We start from the raw sequence: 19,294 nt of genomic DNA on the forward strand, positions 1-19,294 counted from the left end.
CACTTTCCCTACTTTAAAACCCCCAGAGCCTACCACTGCGATCACAAAAATCCAAATTCCTTATCATGGCCAGCAAAGCCCTGCAGGAAATGACCCCCACCAAAATATTAAAAATACTGGCTTTTAAACGTTTGTCGTCCGCTCTCCACACTAGAATCTAAGCCCCACGAGAGTAGGAATCCTATCTTCTCCGCTGTATCCCAACATCGCCAGGGGAGCATGGCGCGGAGTTGGGGGGCTCAATCAAGGCTTGTCGTCAATGAGGTGAAACAAGTAGTCATCCACCCCGAAAGAGTCGGGGCCTGTTCCCCAGGGACGGCCCTCTCCCAGTCCAAGGCGCCCGGTTCGCGGCTCCCCAGAGACCACTTTCCCTGACCGGCATAAACTTCGGCGGGACATCCCCACGCGCACCCCGCCCTGAGCCCCCCACCTCAGCCGCCTCTCGGGGCCTGCTCGGCGCCCCCAACTCTCTGGCCCGCCCGCCACACCTCTCGCGCGTTCTCCTGGCCCACGAGCCCCGAGGCCGCCTGCTTGGCCAGGCCGCTCTCGTCCAGCCCCAGCCCCTTCACGTGGCTGTGGGAGGCGATGCGCTGCGTCTTCGTGGTGCTCTTCACCTCCTCAATCTTCATCTTGCAGACGCCGGGAGCCAAAAGCAGCGTGGAAATCCAAGAGCTAGCACCCCACGCCCCGCGCCTGGGTTACCATGCGGCAGTTACTAGGGCGGGTTGGCGAGGCCCGCCTTGGTCGGCGTTCCATTGGCGGAGGTGGGAACGCCTCCGCTCTCCATTGGCTTATGGCTACGCCCATCGCGGCTGCCTATAGGGCTCCACCTACCCACTTCCGTTTGTGTCGCCGGGTTGGTTTCCCCCGCAGCCGACGCTTCCTGTCTTCCTGCCCTGTTTCGGGGTCCAGAGCACCCGAGGTAACACGACCTGGTTTTGACCTGGGGCTGGGGCCCTGCATCGAAGTGGGGACCCGGAGATCTGTTCTCAATCGTGCTGCCCTATCCGTTATTGCATTTGAACCTCATACCCTTCTGCGAAGCTCAAGATGTTACCTACGTTTTGGAGATGGAGAAAACAGGTTCAGAGCTTAAGCTTTTGCTTTTGCTTACTAAGCAGTTTCTTACCGCTTTTCTCTGCATCTCCCTTAGTCTCCCTGGGGAGACCCGGCTCAACAAATCTCCCCCACCTGACTCCACTCAGGATCCTCCATGGAACCGTCTTCCTCTGCTTCTCGCCTCCACCCTCTCCATTCAACTAAATTAAGTTGGCTGTGAATGACATTTTATGTTTCCAAAAGTCTACTACCCTGTATGGTAGTATAATTCCTAGTACAGGTAAAGATGCTGACTAAAAGACGCCCAATAACCTGCCCCAGAACTCAGGGCAAAGAGCAGAATTGGAACTCCAGTTGAGGATTTAGGCTTCACAACCTGTATAACCCTCATCCCATCCCATGACTACAGATGAGACAATCAGCCAGCCTGTATTTCCATCTATTCTCCTTGATCATTCCCCACAAGATATAAGCATACTCAGTCATTCCCATCTTGCAACACACATCATATCCAATGATGAAAGACTAAAAGTCTTTTCCCTACCATCAAGAACAAGTCAAGGATGCCTGCTTTCACCCCGTCTATTCAATGTAGTAATTGCCAGAGCAATTCGGCAAGAAAAAATAAAAGGCACCTAAATTGGAAAGAAAAAAGTAAAACCGTTTCTATGCTCAGATGACACAATCCTATATATAAAAACACCAAACAATCCATGAAAAGAACTGTTAGAACTAATTCCAGTAGCTCTGCAGAATACAAAATCAACATACAAAAATTAGGATATAATCTTTCCCATCTTAAAACACACCGACATTTTTTACAGAAGTAGAAAAACCCACCCTAAAATTCATGAAATCTCAAGGGACTCCAAATAGCCAAACAATCTTGAAGGGAAAAAAAATTGACAGTCTCCTATTTCCTGATTTCAAAACTTCACTATAAATCTGCAGTGTTAAAACAGTAGGCATTGGTATTGACATAAGAATAGACATAGAGACCATTTGAGCAGAATAAAGAGCCCAGAAATAAACCTTCACATACATGATCAAGGTTGCCAAGACTACTCAATGGGGAAAGGACAAGCTCTTCGAAAAGTATCCTGGGGAAACAGGGTATCTATATGTAAAAGAAAGAAGTTGAACCCTCATCTCATACCATACACAAAACTAAGAATGGATCAAAAACCTACATTTAAGAGCTAAACCTATAAAACTCTCAGAAAAAAACCTAGGGGAAAATCTCCATAACCTTGGATTTGACAACAGTTTCTTAAATATGGCATCAAAGACACAGTCAACAAAATTAAAAATAGATAAGTTGGACTTCATTAAATTTAAAAATATTGTGCATCAAAGGACAACACTATCAAGGGAATGAAAAGGCAACTCACAAAATGGAAGAAAATATTTGCAAATCACATACCTGATGAGGGTTTATTATCTAGAATATATATATATTTTAAAAACTCCTACAGCTCAAAACAAAAAAATGAACAGCCCAATTAAAAAATGAGCAAAAGACTTTATAGTCATTTCTCCAGAAAAGATATGTGAATGTGGCCATTGTACATGAAAAGATACTCAACATCATTAGTCATTAGAGAAATGCAAATCAAAACTGCAAGATAATACTTCATACTCACTAGGATGGCTATAATAAAAAAATTTTTTTTTAACAGAAAATAGCAAGTGTTCACAAGGGTGTGAAGATTTGGACCCCTTTTGCATTACTGGTGGGAATGTATTATAGTATAGCTGCTGGGGAAAGACTTTGTTGACTCTTCAAAAAGTTAAACACCTATTCACTGTATGACCCAGCAATTCCTCTTCTAGTTATGTACTCCAGAGAACTGAAAAGAGGGACTCCAAACGATACTTGTGCACCAGTATTCAAAGCAGCATTATTCACAGTAACTGTGGTATTGCGATTTGTAGTAAGAAACATATATTTGGTTTGTTAAACAAGAAATAACAGGCCCAAAATAGTCACTTGTATTAAGTCGCACAGCAGCAAACCAAGTCTTAATACCTAACATGACTACAGTTTTAGCCTCTCCCAAGAATGTGACCTTTAAACAGTCAATCTGAAATTACCTGGTCAGTACTAGTGAGGTGATCTGTCTGATACACCTGCCTTTCCCTCAAAGGAAGGTGGCCTTGCCTGAAACAATTCACTCTTTGCTAGAAATGTCCTTTTTCAACCCCTTTCTTATTCCTATAAAAGCCTTTCATTTTGTACAGCTCCTTGGGGCCCCTTTCTATCTGCTAAGATGGGATGCTGCCAATTCATAAATCATTAAATAAAGTCAATTAGATCGTCAAATTTACTCGGTTGAATTTTGTTTCTTAACAGGCCTTCTTCCCTGTTTCTGGCACAAGCTCCTGACGCCTTAGACTTTCCTAAGTGGAAACCACTGGTTGATGAAGTGGCTTTTGGACCACATCTAAGGATGGCACTGTTTGCCAGGAGAACCAAACAAACCAGTAATGGGCCAGAACTTTCTGTCCCGCCCCCAGACCTGAGGGAAGGGAGAAGGGTTGGATGTTGGATCAATTGCCAGTGGTCAATGATTTAATCAATAATGCCTAAGTGATGAAGCCTCCATAAACACCCAAAAGGACAGGGTTTGGATAGCTTTCCAGGTTTGTGACTACTTGGAGATTTGGGCAGAGAGGCTTAAAGAGAGCAGAGAAGCTCAAGCCCTTTTCCTATACCTTCCCCTAGGTATCTCATCATCTGGCTATTGATTCATGTCCTTTCATATTCTTTGCAACATTAAAAGAACAGAATTCAACTGAGTAAATTTTAAAGATCTTATTAGCTTTATTCAATAATTCATGAATCAGGCAGCATCCCATTAATAGATAGAAAGGAGCTCCAAGGAGCTGTATAAAATGAAAGGCTTTTATAAACAAGGCTTTTACTACAATTGCCAGTTGTACTAGGCAAAAAAAAATTGGGTTGGTTCTTGCAGACGTACAGTCACTTTCCTTTAGCAGATGGCAGGGGTCTGTCAGGCAGATTACCTAACTAGTGCCAATCAGGCCACTCGCAGTTGACTAGTTTAAAATTTCATTCCTGGGAGAGGCGGAACTGTAATTAAGTTAAGTCCCAGGGCTGATGAGGTGGGACTTAACATAAGCAACTCCATTTTGGGCCTATTGTTTTGTTTCTAAGAATTTCCCCCCTTTTGATCAGACTCTCAGCCTGAGGGATGTAATAAATATGTAAGGCATTAATGCTACACCCAGCTAAGGGATGTGATTAGTATGTGAGGCATTAGTGCTACTCCCAGTTATTGCACCAGAGTTCTTGCAGTTTCTTACTGAATCTGGGTGGTATTCACAGGTCTCAATGTTGGGTTCACACTCTCAAAGTTGGTCGTTCTCTTCATTCCTTCTCTGATGTTCTCTAGGGAGCTTATTTCCTTGGTAGCTGTCAGCTAGAAACATGCATTTGAAGCTTTTGAGAGAACGCAGTGCACCAGGAAGACTACCATGATTATTATACCCAAAATAGTTCCCAATATCTAGAGTGCACTTCAGAGCCACGGTCCCCAAGACCAAACCAATCAGAATCAAAGAGGTCAAAGAAAGACTCCTTGAACGAGTCACTTCTTAAAGCTATCTGGTTTATTCTGTGATCTTATGTTCCCACATCCTCACAAGCATTTGGAATTGTCTACCTTTCTGATTATGGCCAACCTAATCAGCATGCTTATTATTTCAACCCTAGACTGATTTCTGGGGACAGAGGGGATGATTTTGCTGCCACCTTAGAGACAGTATAAAAACATGAAAGTAAATAACATCCATCCACAGAGCAAAAACATTGCTTTTAAAAATCTTGTTCTGTAAGTCTTATGGGGTAGAGTGTCACTTGAACCCTTTTCCAACACTTACTGATCTCCCTTTTTATTAAAGACTCTGAAACTGAGTTTTTTGTGGTTCCTAGCAACTTATGGAAAGTGATAATGTTTTATGTGTATGTAAGAGAAAATAGTTTTATTTAAGTCAAAAAGCAGATCAATTTGAAGAAAAATATTGTCATAGGTGGTGACTGCATAGTGCATAAATTGTGAAGATGGTTCATATCGTTGGAGCTGAGGAATTCCACCATAAAACAAGGATAAGCTGGCAGGAAACAGAAGAGCCCTGGGTTCCTGGCAGCATAGAAGACTCCCACTTCCACATGGATCAACTGGATTCAAATCCTGGCCTTTCTGAGCAAGTTATCTCTCTAGGTCCACATCCCTCTGCTGTAAAACATCGGTTAACAACGGTCACTTGTAGGATTATTAACTGAATTAAATGAGATCGTTTACAAGGGCCTCTAGCCTGGGAGGGGGCACAGAAAATGGTATCAGAGCCATGGAGTATAAAACCATGGGCATTTCCCCCTTATTGTTTGCATTTTTTAGATGTGTCCTGGCCTTGGTGGTTAATTTTGTCATGCATTTTAAAAGGAAACAGTGCCCCAGGGCACTCACGGGAACTGCTTTGGAGCCTAGAGTGGGGAAGTCAAACCTCCTTGGTGTGCATCCAAGGAGCAGGTCAGCAAGAGTGGGGCCTGTGCCTCTTATTGCAATCGTGTCTGCTGAGGACAGTTTTTCCATTTCCACAGACATCCCACTGCAGTGGGGAAACCTGGAGACCTCTGCTGACTCCCAGCAGCCTGGGAAGGCAATGGGAGCCTGCAGCTCCTGAGGGCACCAAGGCCTCTGTCCCACTGGTGTCACACAGCAGTGAGGTCAGAAGTCAGGGGAGCCTGGATGAAAACAGCAGATCTGACCACAGGACAGGCCTGGAGGCTGCTTCCAATGTAGTCTTAGCAGTCAGCCTATGATCATCAGATCTAGGATATGGAGCAAACTTGGTAAAAGCCCTCTATACCTCTGATCAGGTGGGAGGGAATTAAAAGCCATTCACTTACTTAATAAATAGTAAAATAGACTCCACACTGCAACTCAGTGTTCGTATTCGTTTCCTATTGCTGCAGTAACAAATTGCCACAAACTTTGTGCCTTAAAACAACACACATTTATTTATTCTCTTTCAGTTCTGAAGATCAAGTCCAAAATGGGTCTTACTAGACTAAAATCAGGGTGTCAACAGGGCTGCCTTCCTTTCTGGAGGTTCTAGGGGAGCATCCACTCTCTAGCCTTTTCCAGCTTTTACAGGCTGCCCACATTCCTGGGGGCATGTCCTTCTTCTATCTTCAAAGACAGTAATGGCTGGTAGACTCTTTCACATGATGCTCTTGCTCTGGTTTGACTTTCCTGCCTCCCTCATATAAAGGTACTTGTGATTTCATCAGACCCATGGGATAATCCAGGACAATCTGTCCATCTCAAGACCCTTAACTGAATCATATACTTAACTGAATACTGCAAAGTTCCTGTTACCACTTAGGGTAACATGCTCACAGTTTCCAAGTCATGGACATCTTATTCTGCCATGGCAGACTCCCCTCCTGGGGTCCCGTCACAGCCCAGACTGATTTCCCCAGGTTTCAGCACAGTATCAGAGAGGACACTTTTGTATTTCCTGCCTCCCCCCAATTCCCTGGTTTTCTCCAACTGTGCTAACTCGGGTCACATGCTCTCTACCAAGCCAGTTGCCGTGACTAGTGGGTGGACCTGCATCTCAGGTCCAGCCCTGGAGCTAGAGTGGGGTCAGGCCTCACAGTGATTGGGAGGAGAGGTGGTGTGATGCCTCCAAGGGGAATCGAGGAGACTTGCAGAAGAGGGAGTGGACACTTGCTGTGATAGACTGCAATGATCTTAGGAAACACGGCCATATGCGGGTGGAAGAAATGGTGAGTCCCACAGCCAGCACGAGGTAGGGCCATAATTTGAACCTATGTGGAACCAGTTCTTGCCAGGCTATTATCTTTCTCACCCTTTGGCTAATGTGGCATTAGCAGATCTGTTCCGTCCTGGGAATGCCATGTAGCACAGAGGTGGCACGGGTGACAACTGCCTCTGAGGCTAGTATGGGACGTACTGAGGAAGGTACATGGTTAACACAGTCCCTGGCAAGGTAGTACCTCAGAGCAAAGGGAAATTTCCATTTCACTCAAAGAATCTTTAAAGCTAAAACTCAAATCAAAGAGCAAAGTATAATAACTTCCTCTGGGCAGATTTATAATTAATCCTGGATTAATTGGCCTTAATGAAGTTGAATTAATTACTAGCTGTTTATAAAGAACTTTGAACTATCTTAGTACAAAACGGCATGAAAGAAACAGAAAGGAACCAGCATCACATTAACATTAAGAACAAATCCCAAATAATCGCAGCTCTGCAGGCCGTTTCCCGTCAATCATTTCCCAGGCCTGGGCCCAGCCTGTGGAATGGTAGGGGCCCCAGGAGTCTGCTGCAGAGGAAGATGTATCTGTAGCCTAAAGGTCTGGGGGTGAGTCCATTCAAGAAGCAGTTATAGAGAATTTGCGTGTACCAGCCACTGGGCAACCAGAGATGTGTAAGGGATCCATATCCTTCTAAAACAGGGGAGAGCACCAGAGTTCCAGCCTGGTCTAAAGCAAACTCCACTCAGTGTGATAGGTGCCAGGACAGAGACAAAATACACAATAGAGTGGTGTGAAGTGACCTGTATTTTGCTGGCAACAGCATTTCAGTTTCTATAGGCGTCTCCCACCCCTCTGCCATGTTCCCCCTGGCCCTTGGAGTGAGCTTATGACTTACATCTGGCTAGGCAGAGCACTGCATTTCTCTTCTTGATGCAGAGGCACAAAACTTCATCAGGGACAGTGAGACTCTTTGGGGTGGGGATTTTGTAGGGTTGCTGTGGTTGTAAGCTTGGAGGTGCTGGCAGCTATATTGTCACCATGAGGAGAGAGCCTGCCTGGGAATGGAGGCAATCCAGAGGAAGGAGAACCAGAGACAGAGAGAGAAACAAAGTTGGTCCTTTGTGTCATCTGAGCCTCTAGATGAGGCTGTGACAGATACAAAATTTTCCCCTAGACTTTTAAATGGGGTTTACTTATTTAAATTTACAAACACTGAGATAGCACTTACTATACAACAGACATTGTTCTAAGTGCTACATAAATGCCAATTCATTTAATCATCTGAGACCTGGGAGTTAGGAACTTTTATGTCCTTCTATTTTGCCCATGAAGAAACTGAGGCACAAAGAGGTTTTTGTAACTTGCCCAAGACTACACAGCTTTCAGATGGTGGAGGCTGGTTGCAAGCACACAGCCTGCCTCCAGATTCTGTGCTTTTATCTGTACCATGGGCTGGTACATTTTCCTTTTTGCTCAAGTCAGCGTCATGGTGGATTTCTGTCATTTACTCTCAAATACTGAGGCTAGCATAAGACATGGCTGGAGGAAGCTTCCATGTGTGCCAGACAAAGGGAGCAACCAGTGGGTAAGTGTAGAGCAGAGTGGATCCACACTGTCCATTTGCAGGACTGTACAGGCTCAGGGGGGCAAGACAGGAGAGTGGGGCAGTGCCCAGGAACTGGGATGGGGCTGCTAGTGGAGTGGGGAGAAGGGCAAGATCAGAAATTCTGTTGGTTATATTACGTGTGAGAGATCTGTTGACACTCAAGGTGGTCTATGAGCCTGCAGTTAGGACCTTTTCATTAGAGAGTTGATGGCCCTTAAAACCATGAGTCAGGAGATCACTGAGGAGTGACTGTGAAGAGGGCTGAGCTCTGGACCTGCCTGGGTCCACCTGCACCTGACCCTGGTGTGTCTTTGCAGGGCTGTTCTAGGCCATTCAAGCAAATGGATAGAGGAAGTGTCTTTTGACTGTAAGCATCTTACACACATGGGTATGCATCTTACCTTTTTTTCACCGACTAATATATCTTAGAGATTGTTCCCAAGTGGTACACAGACAGCATTTTTTGGTCTTTTCAAGGGCTGTATAATATTCTACTGTGTAGATACACCACACTCTGTCTCTTTTTCTAATCAAAATTTTTTATTATGGAAAAATTTTCACGCCTATAGAAAAAGTACCCAATCTCAACAATGACCAACTTGTGGCCAGTTGTAGTTCATCTAGACCCCCCCACACTCTTTCTTTCAAATGATTGTCTCTTGGCAACTTGTTATTGTGATTTGTGATATAATTTCAAGTTTACTATAATGTCTCTTTTTAAGGACAATTAAGTTGTTTACAATATTTTGATACTATAAATAACACCATAAAGAAATACTAGAACATGCCTTTTCACAAAAGCCACATTCCCCAAGGCCCAAGAGAACAAGGGGCTGGGGCAGAACTTCTTTTAGAGAAACTTCCCTGAGGAATGGGACCTGAATGGGGATCACAGATCCCAGCATTGCTGAGGTCCTTTTCTCTGGGCAAGTGTCCCAGCCTCAGCCTCTGTTTCTGACACTGATTCCAGGGTGTGGGTTTTCCCACACCACCAAGAAATTCCCTGATGCCAGCTGGGTTTTGTTAAAAGACTAACTGAGACACATTAAACATTTTAAGAGTTTATTTGAGCCAAAATTGATTCAGAGCAAGCAACATCCCATCTAGCAGAGACAAAGGAGCTCTGAGGAGCTGTACAACATAAAAAACGTTTATAGGCAAAAGGGAGCCAAACAAGGAAGTTATACTAGGTCAAAAGCCTGTTGGTTGGTATTGCAAGGTTACTTTCCTTCAGGGGATAATGGAGGCCTATCAGGCCCATGACCTAACTAACACTGATCACACGATTCCTGCTCAGGTTTAAGATTCCATTTCTGGGAGAACCAACACTCTAATTAAGTCTTGCTTTGATGATGTGGGGCTTAGCATAAGCAACTCCATTTTGGGCCTGTGTCTTGCTTTTAACCGTGTTGATGGGGTTCAGGGCAGGCTGCCCCTAAATAAGCTATTTTGGCATATTGATTATTTTGAATTACAGTTACTTAAGGAATAGCCGGGGAAGGAAGGACACTCTGATCCTCCTTGTCCCTTAGAAAACAGGAAATAAATCTCCCCTGTGAAAGGTACCCTCCCTATATCAGGAGGTGAAGCAATATCCTTATTCCTGAGGGAATTCAGGGCTGAGAAGGCTGAATAAACAAACCTTGTTACTTCCTCACTAATATACTGCTCTAAGCCCAAACTTTGTCTTGCCAATTTTCATAAATGGATTGTTTCTTTGTCTAAAAGGAAGAAAAGCTGCCTGCTTTCATAATTTCTATGAGTCTTACTTTTTTTTTGGGCTCCTGTACTTATGAAATTAAGTGTTTTTCTCCTGTTAATCTGTCTTAAGTCAATTTAATTATTAGGCCAGCCAAAGAACCTATTAGGGAAGAAAGGAAACGTTTTTCCCCCCCTACAGTGTCCTACAATTGAATTTCATTCTGACAGTACCTGAGGTAGTGACAGATTCCACAGGTTGGGGGCTCAGTCCTGTAAGACTTGCTCACCCACTGCTTCAGCCTCCGATTCCAAGTCCAGGGTGTCACCTGTGCTTCTGACTGACAAGCTATACATTGGAAGGTTTCAATGACACCCCTCCTAGGCTTTGATAATTTGCTAGAAAGGCTCACAAAACTCAAAGAAAAATTTGCTTACTGGATTTCAGATTTATTATACAAGAATATAATTCAGGAACAACCAAATGGAAGACGTATATAGGGTGAGGTACGCAGGAAGGGGGATAGGGCTTCCATGCTGAGGGCATGTGCTTATTGACCTGGAGGTTCTCTGAATACTATTCTTTTGGGATTTTATGGAGGCTTCAACACACAGGCGCAGTTAATTAAATCTTGGTTCATTGGTGACCCATTTAACCTCCAGTCCCTCTCCTCCCTTATTTCAGGGGGCAGGACTGAAAGTTCCAACCCTGGAACCATGTGGTTGGCTCCTTTGGCAGTCAGCCCCATCCTTAGGGATGACCCCCAAATCACCTCCTTAGTTTAACAAAAGACAGCTTTATGGAGTGTCATCATCGGAAAATCCAAGAACTGGATGAAGACCAAACACATATTTCTTTTTTTTTTTTTTTTTTTTTAATAATTATTTTTTATTGAAGGGTAGTTGACGCACAGTATTACATTACATTAGTTTCAAGTGTACAACACAGTGGTAGAACATTTATATACATAATTCTAGGTTCCAGCTATCACCCTACCAAGCTGTTACAATATCTTGACTATGTTCCTTATGCAATACATTACATCCCGGTTACTTATTTATTTTACCATTGGAAGTCTGTCCTTTTTTTTTTTTTTTTTTGTGAGGGCTCTCTCATATTTATTGATCAAATGGTTGTTAACAACAATAAAATTCTGTATAGGGGAGTCAGTGCTCAATGCACAATCATTAATCCACCCCAAGCCTAATTTTCGTCAGTCTCCAATCTTCTGAGGCATAACAAACAAGTTCTTACATGTAGAACAAATTCTTACATAGTGAATAAGTTACATAGTGAACAGTACAAGGGCAGTCATCACAGAAACTTTCAGTTTTGCTCATGCATTATGAACTCTATAAACAGTCAGTTCAAATATGAATACTCATTTGGTTTTTATACTTGATTTATATGTGGATACCACATTTCTCTCTTTATTATTATTATTTTTAATAAAATGCTGAAGTGGTAGGTAGATACAAGATAAAGGTAGAAAACATAGTTTAGTGTTGTAAGAGAGCAAATGTAGATGATCAGGTGTGTGCCTGTAGACTATGTGTTAATCCAAGCTAGACCAGGGCAATAAAACATCCACGTATGCAGAAGATTTCTCTCAGAACAGGGGGGGTGAGGTTCTAAGCCTCACCTCTGTTGATCCCCAATTTCTCACCTGATGACCCCCCTGCGACTGTGCCTGTCTTAGGTTGTTCCTCCCTTGAGGAATCTTACCCGTCTCTGGCTAACCAGTCATCTTCCGGGGCCATACAGGGAAATGTGAAGTTGGTAAGTGAGAGGGAAGCCTTATTGTTTGAAAAGGTTAGCTTTTTACTTCTTTGCATATTTATGCCCTGTGGCTTCTATGCCCAGCATTTGTCTTGAGGTATCTTTACCACTTGGAGGAGTTATGATACTCGGTAAATTTGATATGAGGCACGAATTCTATTTAAGGGTTGTAATTAGGAAGGAAGAAGAAAAGCTATAGAAGTAGCAGGCGGAAGAAAACATGGGAAGATTGATTATTTCTTTGACAAATCTTCTTGTAGAGTAACTTCAGCATGTATAGGTTTTAAACTACTAATTAAATTGCGCACACACATTAACATAATAGGAGTATAGTTACATAACCAAAGCATATCTGTAATTACCAGCCATCTCCAGTGAAACCAAGAAAACCAGGTAGGCACCTTAGGCATTTGTGAAAACTTATCTATGATATGGTGGATATTGTCCAACTGAACTTGAACAGTCTGAGAGAAATCAGACAAATTAAAACAACCCATTCCTGGGGACTGTTCACATGCCATATGTTCTTTTAACAGTAAATAGTCTGTAGTTGTAAGAGTTTGGAGCGCTACAATTTGCACTTCTCCAAATTCTTGGTTGAGTTCCAACAGTATAGATCCAGTCAAATTTGTTGTTTTACTGTATGCACAGGCCAGCTTAGATATCTCCTTCCTCATTCCCATGGCAAGTCCAGGAACTGGTGGGATGAGTGCATCTACAGCTGTAGCAGTGCGTGGATCTTTGTTGGGGTTTTTTGATGATCATCTTCTGGCATGAGTCTTCCAGAGAGTGCAGATGTTGGAAGTTCTTTTTCATATCGTATCTTAGTTCATTTTCGGGGCATATTTCTTATTATAAATCACAATATCACACCCTTCAACTGGCCCTCCAGAGCTTCTGCCTTTGCTGTTTTAGAAGGCCGCATCTTCAGGCTAAACCCATACTCGGAAAGACATTTTCAGAGTATGTTTAGCAGTGTCTTCTCCTGGCCGCACCACATGTGACATGGCCCCGCTTGTTGCTGCCTCTGGACTTGCTGTCCCTTCTGCCCTGCATGATCTTTTCTCAGTTTCCCTTGGGGCTGTGCATGGCTGGCCCATCTCATCATACTCTGTCAGCTCAAATACCTCTTCTTTAATGAATGCCTCCACCTGTCACTTTCAGCCACACTGCCTTGCTTGATTTCCTCTAAACTACTTCATCATTATTTGTCTCACTCAGTGTTGTATCCCCAGCTTGAACAGTGCCTGGGCCAGAGAAGGTGCCCAATCAGTATTGGTTGGCAGGCTGAATAAATGAAGGAATGAGTGTCTAAAGCTAGAAACTTGGGTATCATCCTAGGCTCCTCCCTCTCCCTCATTGCAAGTCTAATTTGTCACAAAGTCCTGTCAGTGGGAAATCTTTATGAGTCCCCAACTCTTTACCTGAAGCTCCTGGGGCCAGATGTGAATCCAGATTTTTTCAGATTTTTGAAAGGTAATACAGAGGATAAACTACACGGTCACCTCAGTGGAAGATGGGGAGTACCTAATAATCATATTAATATTTCTCTAACGAAATATGTGAGCATTTGAAAAGTGGGTGCAGAGCAGCCTCTGCCATCTTGCCAGTCTCTTGCTGCACAGCTGACCCCGGGGATATAGCCAGAATCTCGCTGACTTTTAGTCAGCCTCGGAGCATCCATCTCCCTGGCACTTGTGGGGACAGGACTGGACTCACTCAGGGGCTCACATCCCAAGCTGCTGGTGGGGTAGGACCAGTCTTGGAGCCTGCCCTGCTGGGAAGGGTGGTGGAGTTGAAGGCAGGAAGAATTGGGTTAAAATCCCAGCTCTGCTTCTGGTAAGCTAGTAGATGTTTGGGCCAGGTTAACTGCTGCAACGTACAGCCCCAAGTCTCAGTCTTAACATGGCAAACGTTTATTTCTCTCCCATTCACAGACCTATGCAGGTTGACTGGGTGGACGTGGGGGAGTTTCTGCTTCATACAACTGTATGGCGACCCAGAGGCCCTTTGTCTTGAGACGCTGCCCTTCTCTGGCCTTTGGATTCTCTCCATGGAGTCAACAGATGGGAAAGAGTGTGGAGGATGGTCCAAGGGAAGCTTGGAGGTGGCAAGCATCATTACTGTTCCATGGGCCAGAATTCAGTCACATGACTTTTGCAAACTGCAAGGGAGTCTGAGAAATGAAGACTAGTTGTGTTCCCAGATGGAAAAGGAAAATGGCTTGGTGAACAGTAGCCAGATTCTGCTCTTCCTTTGCTTAGGACTTAGCTTATGTTTGCTTCTTCTTTGAGCAGTCTCCCCTGTCACTTCCTCAACCCCAAGTCTGGGTTAGGTCTTCCTTATGGGCTGCCTTTATTGTCCTTTTTTCCCCACATCATTACATTTGCATTGTGTTGAACATTCCTGTTTACTTATTGTTTCCTACTCTAGATAAGGACAGCAGGGACTATATCTGGCCTTTTTGATGTTAGATTTCAAATTTCTAGTGCAGTGCCTGGAACATAGCTACTCAATTCATATATATTAACTTAATGAACTTCTCTGAGAGTACCAGCAAAATAGGACTGTTGTAGTGTGACTATTGCATTTGCAAGCACCTACCAGTGGCTTTCCCCTCAGTGAGTACCATGTGCCTGGCAAACAGAAGTGTCCCATCTGGCCCTGCCCCAGTCCCTGCCCTAAGTTTTCATCCTGTGTTGTACAAGTCTCCTCTCAAGTGGCAGCTGTGTGGCTTATAGCTATTTCTGCATGTGTCCCCCTCCTCCCTGGGCTGCAGGATGGACTGGACCATGTTTGGTTATCTCTGGGACCCTGTTCCTAGTGCAGGGCCTGGATTACAGGAGGCATCAGGGAGTACTTACTGCATGTGTGAACATACCAGAACATGGCCTAGCCCATCACAGAGGGCAAACTGGCTGCCAGGCAGAATCAAGTGAATTTTATGCTTGGCTACCACAGTTTAAATTAAAAGTTTAAAGAGTTGCTGACAAATAAGAGTCAGATTTCATTCAGAACACACTCTTTTCTTGAAAAATGGAGAGATGGGGCAATGCTGGGTTAGCATTCCTGTCTGATATCAGTTAGCTGAAGCTGAACAGGGGCTTCCCCCCTTCCACAGGACATGTGCTCTCCTCTTCTTTCCACCACTCTCTGGCACCTTAAACCCTGTTAATTTCTCTTCTTTGAGTTACCTGGCCTGTGTAGTCACTTAAGTTTGTGGCCGCTGGTTGCCTGGTTGTTGACAACCTTTTTAGTGGTTCTAGACACTTGGAGAACCTAGCGAGAGTTCTGTACTTTCCTTTCAGCACAGGCATATTCACAAGACGTTTTACATCCAAGTTGGAGCTCTGCAGCCCCTCCTAAGGCCAGGCTGCAGACTCCCAGCTGAGAATGCCTGAGCCACAGAGAGCATCTCTGTCTTCCTTCTTCCACGGGCTTTCCCAGATGTTCCCATGGCTGGCTCCTTCTCATCATTGGCGCCTCAGCTCAATCAGCAGCTCCAGAGGACTTCCCTGACCATCCACTGGAAGGTAGCTGTCCTCCCGTCCCTTTTAATTCCTGCTTTTATTTTTCCTAGAGGGCTTCTCAGTCTCTGAAATAGTCTGGCCCAGTTCACCTGTTTCTCGTCTGACCCCTACTCCCCTCATTATCTCAACGCTGTGAACGGGCAGTGCCTGGTACCCAGAGGACACTTAATAAGAGCTTGTTGAAATGAATGAATGGAGGGATAGAGTTCCCACAATCTAGGACTCCCCGAGGCTTCAGGTGGGAAGAGCCAGGTGAGAGGGCAACCCTGCAATGGACGATCTCGGTTAAGTCCTGTCCCTGGGGCAACGTCCTTCTGAGCGGTGCCAGGCAGGGCCTGGGGGCGCCGGGAGGGCGGAAGCTTCGGGACCGGAACGGGCGGGCCCCGGCACGGAGTTGCGGGGGAGCTGCTTAACCGGCCGGACCTCAGCGGCGACCGCGGGAGGGGCGGGGCGGCCGGCCGTGTCCGAGGCGGCGGCGGCGGCATGGCCGGGCGGCGGGTGAACGTGAACGTGGGCGTGCTGGGCCACATCGACAGCGGCAAGACGGCGCTAGCGCGGGCGCTGAGCACCACGGCCTCCACCGCCGCCTTCGACAAGCAGCCGCAGAGCCGCGAGCGCGGCATCACGCTCGACTTGGGTTTCTCGTGCTTCTCGGTGCCGTTACCCGAGCGCCTGCGGTCGGCGCTGCCCGCGTCCCCGGAGGCGCCCGAGGCCGAGCCCGGCGGGCCGCTGCTTCAGGTCACGCTGGTCGACTGTCCCGGGCACGCCTCCCTCATCCGGACCATCATTGGCGGTGAGCGCGGGCCGGGGTGGAAGCCGGGCTCTGGGGCGCTGGGCGGAGCGGCCGGGCCCCGTGTCCTCACTGGCTCGAGCGGCTGCCGGGAAAGGGTCACCTCACCTCAGGTGGGGCCACCGACGTCCCGAGAGGCGGACGTGACCCGCCCGAGGCCCCGCCGCGAGTGAGCGGAGGCCTTGGGACTTGAACTCACGGTCGGCTGACTTGGAAGCTTTTCCCCTCTAGCACAAACGAGCGGGAAGGTGCTTCCCTTAAAAAAAAAAATTCTCTCAAGATGTGTTTGTAATTCACGAACAAGTTAAGAAAACTCAAAGATTACCAAAGGGTGTACGTAACAATGTCAAAAAAAAGAAGTCTCCACTCATCAGTCATTTGGTCTCCTGATTCCCATTCCCAGAGCCAACCACTGTTCCCAGTTTCTTGTGTATCATTTTAGAAAAACTCCATGTGGAGACAAGCATGTCTTGTATATGTAAACCCTCCTTCTTTTTTCTTTTTTTAACTAAATGGTAACACCATGTACACTATTCTGCTGAACACTAAGGCCTCCATATCTGTATATACCTAGCTACATTATTATTTTTACAGGTCACATACAGTTCCATTGGACATTTGTACCAGCATTTTCTTAACCTCTTAATGATAGACATTTATATCGTTTCCCGGTTTTTGCTAACGATGCTTCAGAGAATTTTCTAGAACCGAAGTCTCTGGTGGGTGTGCTAGTGTAGCTGTAGGATAAGCCTAGAACTGAACTGGCTGGGGCAAAGAACATGTATATTTTCAGTCATGGTGGGTACTGCCAAAATGCTCTGCTAGGATGTTGTACCATTTAATTCATTCTGAATGCATTCTGCTTGTGAAGAAATAGAATGTTACACGAGACAAGAGCCACCCAACTACCTCTCCTCTCTCTCTGGAGGAAGCCACCATTATACCTTTGTGGATTACTTTTCTAGACCCATTTTACTACACTTAAATCTAGGGACAGGGCTTTAAGTCTTGTTTTGTTTTTGGAGAAAAATGATACAATAATAGTACCAGCACAAGGCACAAGAGGGTGTATTGCTAAATCTCCTGTCATTGTTGACCCAAATACCTGGTTCTCTGTGCCCACAAGTATATATTGGGCCGATTTTATTGGTGTGGTGGTGGATGGCTGCATTGGTCGCTGGGCATACCAGGTCCCAGCTATAGTGATGAGTGTGTTAAGTGCTTTTATCTTTGTTACTTCCCCACTGTTCCATGCTGCAGGCAGTCGGAGACCATTTCCCCATTTTGCAGTAGAGGAAATGGAGGCTCAAAGAGGAGAATGGACTTGCCCAAGGTCATACTGCCTAACGCCTTCTACTAAAGCCCTGTTTAAGTCCTCAGATGCCTATTAATGGGCACGTGATCCTTTCTACTCTTTCCTTCCCCTTTTAACTGAGTTTTGTTGGGTCCCATCCAAATACATTTAAAGATGTGTACTCTGTCTGAGTCAGTCTAGGTTGGAGATGGAGGAGGCAGGTTACAAAAAGCAAGAAGGCAAATTCTTCGTCTTTTCTAGTAAACAGTGTAGGCAAGTGGCAAAGGGCATACTTTTGGAGTCAGAACTGGCCTTGAGGCCTAGCCTTCTCCCTTACTGTGTGACCTTTGCACCTAATTCTGGACCTCTCCACACTAGGTAACCACACAGCTCGTTATCAGCATTGCTTCTCTGAAGCACCTTTGCTGCTTCCCTGCAGAGCCTGCAATGAGTATAATGGTTACCATAGAACAGTTGAGGAAATGGACTTAAAGAGAGGCTGCTTGACTACAAACTAGAGCTTTTTCCTCTCTCACTTTATACTACCCCTGCCTCCTTCTAACGTAGACATTCATAGAGAAGCTCTTCTTAGGACAAAGATTTCAGGCACCAGCTTGATCCTATGTAACCAAATTATAATGCCCCCAAGAGTTTGGCAAGTCTTTGCTTTAGGCTGTATACTCACAGAAGAAAAGAACAGGGATTTTTCTCTTCATGTACACACATTGTGGTACTAATTACTTATTTCCTACCCCCTAAGGTAGTAGACCCTCCTTCTCACAGGCATTAAAATGTGACCTGAGCACACTGGAGTGATGAGACCAAGGCTGTTACTGTTCTTCCTTAAATAGATCATATTCCCATCCTCCTCTTCAGGGAAATGAGAAAAGAAGTAGGTTGTTTTTTTCTTTTGAGGGGAAGAGTGCCCGCATTTGAGCACCTTCTCTGGCCTAGGCCCATTGCTAAGAACTTGCGTCTGTGCAGCAACCCCAAGTGGTGGGAGTGTGGTGGGGGTGGTAGCCCTCCTTTTCAGTTGGGGAAACTGAAGCTTGGGAAGTAAAATACCCTGGGTTGGTGTCAGAGCCAAAATGTGCTGCCCCTAACCTGGTTGTGGTTAATACCTTTTTGTTGTCTCATGATCCATAAACCCAGGGACATCTTTGCCGTCTTGAAATGGCTCCAGAGACTGAAATCATGGCTGTGGCAGCTGGACTCCTATAATTCTGGACCTTGTTTTTTCCTTCACTGACCATGTGCCCTCCTCTTCCCTCTTCTCATTCCCCACCTGTGGGCAGCATCCTTGCAGATATTCATCAGATCACATCAAACCTTAGCTTCAGGACTTTCAGGGGCTTCCCATTGTGCTTAGAGTAGAATCCAGCCTCCTCTTTATGGCCCACAGGGCCCATGTCTGGCCTCTGCCTGTCTTTGAGCCTTATCTGTTGCCCAGTCTCACTGCCCACATTGTACCTATTGAATGGGCTGATCTTTGCACTTGCTGTTCCCTCTGTTTGGTACATCTGGCTCCCCATTTAAGTCTCAGCTTGAGTGTTACCTCTGAGAGGCCTTCTCTGCCCTACCCAGCTGAAGCGTCTCTGGCTCTCTCCCCTCATACTTTCTTATGCCCCTGTTTTATTTCTTTATAGCTCTTTACTCTCTTTGATACTCTGTGTGTTTACTTGTTGATTGTCTCTGTCCTCATGAGGGCAGAGCAGGAGCTGTGTC

General features: G+C 45.4%; 2 protein-coding genes across 3 annotated transcripts in view; one reads left to right on the forward strand and one right to left on the reverse strand.

The window, feature by feature from the left end:
• RUVBL1 (RuvB like AAA ATPase 1) overlaps positions 1 to 732 on the reverse strand; it is a 37,443-nt gene extending 36,711 nt beyond the window's left edge. The window contains exon 1 of the mRNA XM_036911552.2: positions 489 to 732. Coding sequence (XP_036767447.1) covers positions 489 to 629 — 141 coding nt within the window. The 5' untranslated portion in view covers positions 630 to 732. The remainder of the gene's footprint in view (positions 1 to 488) is intronic.
• A 15,177-nt stretch (positions 733 to 15,909) lies between these two features.
• The window catches only part of EEFSEC (eukaryotic elongation factor, selenocysteine-tRNA specific), a 247,967-nt gene continuing 244,582 nt past the window's right edge, over positions 15,910 to 19,294 (forward strand). Inside the window, exon 1 of one of the 2 annotated variants that reach the window (XM_036911550.2) lies at positions 15,910 to 16,278. In XM_036911550.2, coding sequence (XP_036767445.2) covers positions 15,969 to 16,278 — 310 coding nt within the window. In that variant the 5' untranslated portion in view covers positions 15,910 to 15,968. The remainder of the gene's footprint in view (positions 16,279 to 19,294) is intronic. The other variant, XM_036911547.2, reaches the window with a different exon arrangement.

Source organism: Manis pentadactyla, chromosome 1 (assembly GCF_030020395.1).
Source record: "Manis pentadactyla isolate mManPen7 chromosome 1, mManPen7.hap1, whole genome shotgun sequence".
NCBI lineage: Eukaryota > Metazoa > Chordata > Mammalia > Pholidota > Manidae > Manis > Manis pentadactyla.